Source organism: Acanthisitta chloris, unplaced genomic scaffold, assembly GCF_000695815.1.
Source record: "Acanthisitta chloris isolate BGI_N310 unplaced genomic scaffold, ASM69581v1 scaffold17563, whole genome shotgun sequence".
NCBI classification, from domain to species: domain Eukaryota; kingdom Metazoa; phylum Chordata; class Aves; order Passeriformes; family Acanthisittidae; genus Acanthisitta; species Acanthisitta chloris.
The window spans coordinates 23,020-31,786 of NW_008664549.1; the positions used below are offsets into that span (position 1 = coordinate 23,020).

Genomic DNA, 8,767 nt, shown 5'->3' on the forward strand with positions numbered 1-8,767 from the left:
TAGATAGAAATTACATCCACATTTGACTCTCTTGTAATAAAGGAGTTAAATAACCGTAAATAATGATAAATATTAATAAGAGTGATAAGCAGAAAAAAAAAAAAGGATGCATCCCAAGAGCAAACTGTGGTCAACTTCTTAACTCATTTTGAAGCTTCTCAGCCTCAGGATGTGAAAAGGTTTGTGTCTTTAGGTATACACAGCATTTGTAACAATGGATATTGAGCAGGTTGGTTTTGCTCTATAAGCAATCACACTGATCTACCTGAAATTCAAGCAAGACACGTCTGATCCTTGTACAGGGATATCACCCCCAGGAGCAGCACATCCTCCTGATCAAAACAAGCAAGCTGCCTGATGTCAGGATTTTATGCAAATACCTCTTATGTCTTAAATACCTCTTACTGTGCAAAGGCAGCTGAACAAATTACTCACGCGATATGAGCTGGGAATCCTTTGGCGAGGAGAGACTCAAGGAGGGCAGAGGTGCTTTTACTCCTGTGCTTGTTGGCCACCTTTGCATACAGCTGTGTCTCAGCCACTGCCATCTTCTCCACTCTTCCCCTGACTGTGTGCTGAGTGCTGACAGAAATTGGGAGGTGGGAGGAGGGTGCAAGGGAGGGAGGGAGTAAGAAAATGAGAGAGAAAGAGGCAGCTAAAATAAAAAACCCTCAAACCTCTTGTGATCTTTTCTGACAAAAGCTGACATCCTGTTTTCGTAGCATGTGTGTCTCTGAATTTTTGGTTTAGGGTAGCTAAAAAAGCAAAAGCTATCAGCAGGTTTTCTCCATCCACCCCAGCAGAACAAGACTAGTAGCTTAAAGGTGACCAATGCTGTCAGGGGGGACTTGCTGAAGGGGCTGAGATTGGGTCTTTTAGCCCTCACTTTAACTTGTCTCCAGAAAGCCACGAAATCCACCTGAGCTGCTACTGCAGCATGGAAGAGGCGAGCAGGGCTGTCCTGCAGCATGTAAGAATTTAGTCTGTGAGCCAAATTCTTTCCTTTTGGTCTCAGTTTTCATGTCCTCCTGTCCTTACTGTCTGTGGCTCCTGCTTTGGTCTTCTCAGCCAAAGGCAATGGGCACCCCAGCTGTGGCAGGTCAAACCAAATGTTCCATCTAGTCATCATGCCCAGCTCAGGGTGGCAGCAGGAAAAATCTGTCCTTTCCAGTGGTGTCAGTCCCACCATGGGAGCCTTTGCAGAGCTTCTTTGCAGTGTGGCCAGAGTAGGTAAATTGGCTGGAGACTATTATTTTCTGTCCTGGGCTATCCTCATTGCAGGTACCACCACTCCCTGGGGAGGACAGAACATCTCACCTGTGCAATGAAAGGATAACCTGAGCTGCTGTTTCCTGAAATGAGCCCTCACTTTCTCTCCCTTGGCTAAAGTTCCCCTTGAGGCAGCTGGCCAATCTGAGCTGCTTCTCCAACCATTTGTCTCTGAAGTCTGGTGGGAGAGCAGCAGAGCAACTCAAAAAGTGCAGCCTACTTTGAACATCTTTGTCTGCTTTCTTTCTTTTTTTTTTTTTAATCTTATGTCCCCCTGTGTTACCATTTCCAGGCAAGGCTGCTGAAAGAGTGACTTAGGAGATGATGAAGAATTCTTGATGTCATGGCTTAAGTTAATAGACTGTGATGTAGTGTTCTCTCTTTAGAAGTGCCAGTTTCCATCCTGCACAGCAAAGGTACTGAATAGCTTCCCTCATTGCAGCCATGTGCCAGGGACATGGGTTTTGCATTGGAAAACCTTAATTTCTTCCCTGGCCCTCAGGAGCCTTGTTTCACTTAAAGTGCTGTGGCTTTTTGCTTCATCTCTCCTCCTCCTTCTACTCTCCACCCTTTCCTCTGTCATCAATCTCTCTTCTTAGTGGAAAAAAACAAGCCAAATTATGACTACTCTTGAGCATTTGTTGCAGCTGAGCATACATTTTCATTTTCTAAATCCCAGAGCACAAATGAGTTGATACTTCAGAAACACGAGACGCTGTTTGCAGAAGACTTCCAAAATACCATGCAATATTTAATTACAAAAATTATTCATAACTAAAGCATGGGTCTTTTTGAAAAACCCCTGTGCAGGCACACAGCAGAGGCTAAACCAAGTGAAGGAGGAGCAAGCTGAGCCTACAGGCTCTGTGTGCTGAAGAGATGAAGCTCTGGGGCTGCACCAGCTTTGGTAGAAGATGAGCACCGTGAGCATGTGCCGTTTGTGGTGCTCCTTCTCTAAGGGGTTACAGGAAGGTTTGTGAATACTACAATATTACCTGAGGTTCTTAGGCTAATTAAAAAGGGTGCTGAATTTTTATCCCCCCCTTTCCGTAGCCATGCCATCCAGGGCTACCCGATACCCCTCACCAGGTTGGGTTACACAGGCTGCTGCATGCAACAGCTGGTTGGAAACCTTTCCAGAGCAAACTGGCTTAGCAAACTCAGAATTTCCTTTTGGTTGCTTTTGATAATGAAGAAAGAAAACAGCTTTGCTTTTAACTATGACTTCTCAGGAAGAGGTGAGTGAAGCGTTGGGAGCATGCGATAGCCTCTAAATAAATGAAAGGTCAGTGTTCAGCTTTCATGTCATTCACTTCACGAGGTTGTTTTGTTTCCTGGTGGTCAAATAATTCACCCATTAGAAGGGGTTTTTTTCTTATATTTAATAATTTTGCTAGCAGAATCTCTATGAAGTTTAATTTATGTTCTTTGAAATGTATAAGAAATTTTAGGAAATGAAAGAGCAGAAACCTTACTGTAGTTGTTTACTGAAAGGTGAAAAGATAGTCCAGGTGACTTTAAAATATAGTGTCGCAGACAAAATGTGTATTCTTTGCCTGAAATATGTCATGAAAAGCATTTTCTGGGATTGGCTCTGCAAATATACTGCTTTTACAGCTTACCAGCTCCACTGTCTGTAACAAAGCTGGACTTATTTCACACCACTGTGAGTTCCAAAATCTGATTCCTTTTGCCAGTGGCAGTGTACAGGACCAGAGTCAGAAATCAGCATTTCAAATCTATTTAGCCTGAATGCTAGTGTACCTCATTTTGTTGTTTTTTCGTTTTTTTTTCACTGTGTGGTAAGTTATCAAAGTTTCACTGGAGTACAATTCAGGGGCTCCGATTGAGTATCCTGTCAGCTGCTGTGTAGGTGTCATATGTTTTTCAGTCTTGCTTTTGTTTCCTATTGCAATTATAGAGCAGGGAATGGATTCACAACCCCAGTGTGAGTTATTAAAAGTAGCTACAGTGCTTAGGCAAATTTGAACAAATAATTAACCTCAGCAGTTTGCTGGTAAATTAGTTATAAGTGCTCCTTACATGAACATTGAGTACATGAGATTGTATTGCACGCAGCTCTGGAGTCCTCAGCACAGGAAGGACATGGGTGTGTTGGAGTGAGTCCAGAGGAGGCCACAAAGATGCTCAGAGGGCTGGAACACCTCTGCTATGAAGACAGGTTGAGAGACCTGGAGCTGAGGAAGAGAAGGCTTCAGAGAGACCTTGTTGCAGCCTTCCAGTACCTTGAGGGGGCTACAAGAATGTTTAGATGAGATGTTAGGAATCAATTCTTTCCTGTGAGGGTGCTGAGGCACTGGAGGAGGTTGCCTAGAGAAGATGTGGATACCCCATCCCTGGAAGTGTTCAAGGCCAGGTTGGACAGGGCTTGGAGCAACCTGGGCTAGTGGAAGGTGTCCCTGCCCATGGCAGGGGTTGGAACTAGATAAACCTTAATGTCCCTTCCAACCCAACCTATTCTGTGATTCTGTGATAACATTTTACAAGATGATTATCTTCTGGGTTTTTTTCTTTTCCTTCTCTTGTTGAGTCAGGTACCAGAGACAAATCCCACTACTGGAAGTCTTGAAATCATCACTATTACAGAAGAGGAACCCCCAGTATCACCAATTCAGTTTACCTTCAAAAGATTTTTCTTCATACCACAAGCAAGAGTGGATCCCAGTGCAGATGGAACTGGTAGGGATGCTGCACAGCTTTTTGACCTTTGTAATCTAAATAGCTAATGTAGGTATTTAGCCTTGCAAAGCTATGCTTGCCCACTCAAAACAATCACACAGAGGAAGAAGGAACACAACCTCCCTCCCCTAGCTGTGAGGTTTGCCAGCCTAGTAACAGGTGATGACATCTTGTATAGGCTTGCATGCATAAGCATTTTTCACAGCCAGATTATTCACACACTTCAGCCACAAAGTAAACATTTTCTAAGTTTTTCAGACACATTTTTGAATGGTTTATTTGAAATTTTACCAACCTGGAAATTGGTCCTTTAAAAAAACCTGAATATGCAATGCAGCAGCCTTAGAGGAATAGTGTGTGTGTTTGCTGCTTCCCAGAGGTTTAGTGGCAAGATAACCATTTAGCTTCAACAGAGTCAGGCTGAGCTTCAAGGATCAAAACAGCAATTTAATTTTCTGGTCCATTAGTCACTACAGCTGTCTAAGATTTTTGGCATACCAGACACCTATTCCATTGCCAAAACTAGTTACTCAACTGCTGCTGAGGGAGTCTGTGTAAGTTGGGATTTACTTGTGAGTCTGTAAGGCCTGGGAGACACTCCTCACCCTTGACTGATTGTGTCTGCCAGCCTCAATTTTGAAGCTTGAAGAATGAGGGGGAGAAGAGCTGTATGAACTAAAATTGAAGAGAAGGTTCTGCCAGTTCCTGTGTGCACCCAGCTGTGTATGCTGTTTCCCCATAGTTAGCTCTTGGTATATCAGAAAACATTTGAAACAAGTTCATTATTTTCAGTGGAATCTCTTGGTGTCTTCCAGACTGACAATACCACTAAGTTGAGGTTAGCTATGGAGGTCAGTGGTTGGTGAGCAGGTCCAGCTCATGAAATGTATTCAGCAATTACTACTGAAGTGAATTTTCACTTTAGATGCATCTATTTTCTTTGAAGACTCAAAACTCATCCTTGAGCCATGGCTCAGTTCTCTCCTTCTCTTTATAGCAAAACTTTGGACAGATCACTTTTCCTGACATTTTTCACGACTTGTTTGGGGATCCTGGTTTGGTTTTTTAAATTTAGCTTTCTATAATTTCCAGTTAACCTTGTTTCTGAGTCCAAAAGGACCAGTGACTTTCCTCCTTGTCTTGAACACCTATTCACTAGCTAATCCTGTCTTTTTCCAATATCCCTACTCCTGTTTGAATCTTTAGGCTCCTCTTACTTGTTATCATGCCTTCATCACCCCAGCCCTGGAGGAATGCATCATACATGGGACAGCTCCCCAGTGCTTGAGGCAGAGCTGTGTGGCCTCCAGCCTCATCCCAAGATTCCAGATGTCCCAGAGCCCAGCTGGGGCTCAGGTTAAGGGAGCACTGGGACTGTGAGCTTGCCAGGAGACATCACAGACAGGAACAGTCATAAGGAGGAAACTCAAATTAGTTCTTTCTTTGCTCCTCCCACTGAAAGAATTTATTAGTCCACTTGAGCTTTCTGAAGTCTCCAGAGGGGACACCTGTGCCCTGCATACAGGTTTGAGTCCACAAACAAAGCAGGTGTGAATTAATTATTATTCTGTCACTCACATTTTTGGGAGAGGTGTTTGTATGCTTGTAAATCTCGCAGTGTGATGTAGCCCATGAAAACGAAAACTTGGAGCTCGTACTCTTGATTGCATTGAGGACAGGCCAGGTGCTCTGCAGGGACAATATTCAGGCCCCTCATGAGGCAGATGCTGAAGGGGTGTCTGAGCACCAGAAGCCTCAAAGCACTTGGAGCCTTCTCAACCCCTGAGCCAGAGGATCTCAACCCCTCTGGGTCAGGTCAGCTCAGGAAGTGTATGCACAAGTTAACTACTGCCATCTAGTTTAACTTTAAATAAATCTTTTTCATTGCAAACTCAATTGGTTTAACTTCACAGAACTGTTCTCTCTGTTTGGTTTCCAGGAGATATTGAACCACCCTCAGTGTTCCATGCTTTTGTCTCCCTAAAATACTTTCCATATATCTTTGGTTTATTCCTTGCAGTAACCCTAGCAGTTGCCATTGGCCTGGGTGGTGAGTACCATTAGTTATTCATTAAGTTCTCGCTTAACCATTCAAATGCTTAAATTTTCATGAGCCTTTTACTGAGAATGGAATGAAACTGCTACTGCAGCTTGTTTGCCAAAGTAAAAAATCTTGTTGATGTGATGGCTTTAAATTTTATTTACATGTAGCGATAAAACAGGTCTGGCACTCCTGAGAGGATTGTGTAATATTTACAACACTGGGAACCTGCAGCTTCAGGCAATTTTTCCCTAGTGAACCTTCACTGAGTCTCCTCTAGTAATGATCTGAGCTTAGAAACAGGAGGAGGCTTCAGGTAGCCCATGCCATGTTTTTGTCCTGTAGTTCATGTCTCTAAGTGTGCTTTCAAAGTATTAAAGAACTTTCCCCTATCACAAACAAAATCTACAAGGGAAAATAATGCAGAATGAGTTTAGTTGTGAGTGTAGAAGTGTAACCTGCAAAGGTCTAGGGGCCAAATATGTTGATGTGCCTTCACACCTGGGAGGCTGAGGCATCCCATGTGAAAGAAACTCTGGCCCAGTTTAGCAGGGACTACTGAGGAACTTGCCCTGGTGTGAAACACAAACTGACTAGGGGAAGCTGGGAAGGAATCAGCACAGACAGCAGGGCTGGGTGCTCCTGTTAGTCATTACTAATGGATGAGTTTAGCTGCACCATGTAGCAACCCCAAGGTTGTATTAAACAAATTCCTAGAGTACAGGAGTTGCCTTTTCCTCAGCAAGACTGAAATCTGGCCAGGTAATGCAAGCCAGAAGTGTTAAATTAATATCCAAGTGTGTTTTCATCACCTTGTTTTCTTCCATTCTGTTTAGTCCAATACAACTGCATTGGGAAGTTTCGCTGTCGATCGTCCTTTAAGTGTATCCAGAAATCAGCCAGGTGCAATGGGGTCTTCAACTGTAAAGAAGGAGAGGATGAGTACAGATGTGGTAATTTAAATTTGATTATAAATCTCTCCTACCTCCTCCTGTAGCATCTGTCATGTTACCAAGAAATGCATGTTGGAAAGAGTTTGGGCGAGACAAGAAAGATAGAGATTGACAGATTATCTAAACCACCACTTCAGAGGAACATTCTCTCTGAGGAACTGATTTACAGTTTATGGGAAATCAAACTGATCTTGAGACAAATGTGATGATTCCTGAATATTGTTGCTGACATATTGGGTATCTTTCTGCAGATGCTTTTAGACTGCTAATATTTCCCCTCCTGCAAGGTGTAACACCACTGCCTTCTGGGGTGTATGTACAGCACTCTCTGTACTCACAGGCACACAGCTGCACTCTGTTGGTTTTGAAGACTGCAAAAGCCTGATATTATCTTAAGAGGCGTGAGAATGGTAGAGACCATCACTGCCTTTTGTGCATTACGTGCTGCAATTTGCTGCTTCATGTGTGAAATGTATCCCTCAGGACCGAGTTTTTCCCTGTGATGGTTTTGGGCATCACTGGGCCATTTTAAATGGTCCCTCCCTGTCTTGTGCTGTGAAGGTGCCAACCACCTCTCATCACTCACTTTGGTGAGGTTTTCTCAGTGCCAAGCATCTGCAGCTCCAACTCCCTACAGTCAGCAAGACTTGCTTAGGCTCACTGGAGGGCAAGGCAGCCTTTTCCATCTGCCTTAGAGCTGACATTCCCTAGCCATTCCCATGAGCACAGACTTTCTTCTCCTGGCTGTTTTAGCTCAGAATACCTTGGTTCCCTTCTTCAGCTGGGGAAAAATAACCAGTAGAGAAAAATTCTGTCAATGAATCCAAGTGATGAAAAAGACAAGTAGTAAAAACTCAGTGAGCCAGAAAATGTGGATGCCACAGTGGTGCATTGACACCGTTGTGTACCTGTTGTGTGCCTGATGGTTCTTCTTCACGACTCACTCAGGCTTTTCTCCTCCTGAATCTCAAAGTCAGGTTGAGTGGCAAGAAGGCAGTGCTGCAAGTGTTCACTTTTGGATCCTGGCGAACAGTCTGCTCTGATGACTGGAAAGCAGAGTATGGCAATACTACCTGCAAACACCTGGGATTCTCAAGGTATGAACAGCAAGTGCAAGAAGCTTTATTTGGTATTTTCAACAAACTCTGAGCTTTCAGGCTTTCTAATGAAACCTTGTATTAGATCATGCTTTAAAAGTAAAACAGAATGTAGTGATCCACCTTTATGAATGATATGATTTGGGATGATGTGGGAAATAGTCCTGAATACTTGTGCACTGCTAATACCTTTTATTACTGCTATAGATCCTGATGTCTAAAGACAATGCTTGGGTTAAATCTTCCCTATGGGATGCAGGTGCCTGAATCTTACTTGTCTCTCCAGTAACTTGCAGCCTGTCAGAGAGGCACTAAAAACATGAGTATTTTCCATTTATTTTATTTCTTCTGTGGGAAAACTGTATATATAATTCATGTGGGACAGTGGGATTGAGTGCACCCTTGGCAAGTTAACTGATGACACCAAACTGTGTGGGACAGTCATAGCTGGAGGGAAGGGATGGGATATCCAGAGGGACCTTGACAGGGTTCAGAGGTGGAACAATGCAAACCTCATGAAGCTTAACAAAATGAAGTGCAAGGTCCTACATCTGGGCCATGCCAATCCCAGGCACAGCTACAGATTGGGTGGGAAAGGAATTGAAACCAGCAGTGAGGAGAAAGACTTGGGAGTGACAGTGGATGAGAAGCTCAGCATGAGCTGCAGTGTGAGCTCAGCCCAGAAACCAATGGAATCCTGAGCTGCA

The 8,767-nt window shown here is 43.6% G+C and overlaps 2 protein-coding genes across 2 annotated transcripts in view; one reads left to right on the top strand and one right to left on the bottom strand.

The window, feature by feature from the left end:
• UBASH3A (ubiquitin associated and SH3 domain containing A) overlaps positions 1-548 on the bottom strand; it is a 16,974-nt gene extending 16,426 nt beyond the window's left edge. Inside the window, exon 1 of the mRNA XM_009071409.1 lies at positions 436-548. Coding sequence (XP_009069657.1) covers positions 436-548 — 113 coding nt within the window. The remainder of the gene's footprint in view (positions 1-435) is intronic.
• Positions 549-2,489: 1,941 nt separating this feature from the next.
• The window catches only part of TMPRSS3 (transmembrane protease, serine 3), a 16,539-nt gene continuing 10,261 nt past the window's right edge, over positions 2,490-8,767 (top strand). The window contains exons 1-5 of the mRNA XM_009071413.1: positions 2,490-2,507; positions 3,825-3,969; positions 5,909-6,019; positions 6,847-6,963; positions 7,937-8,060. Coding sequence (XP_009069661.1) covers positions 2,490-2,507; positions 3,825-3,969; positions 5,909-6,019; positions 6,847-6,963; positions 7,937-8,060 — 515 coding nt within the window. The remainder of the gene's footprint in view (positions 2,508-3,824; positions 3,970-5,908; positions 6,020-6,846; positions 6,964-7,936; positions 8,061-8,767) is intronic.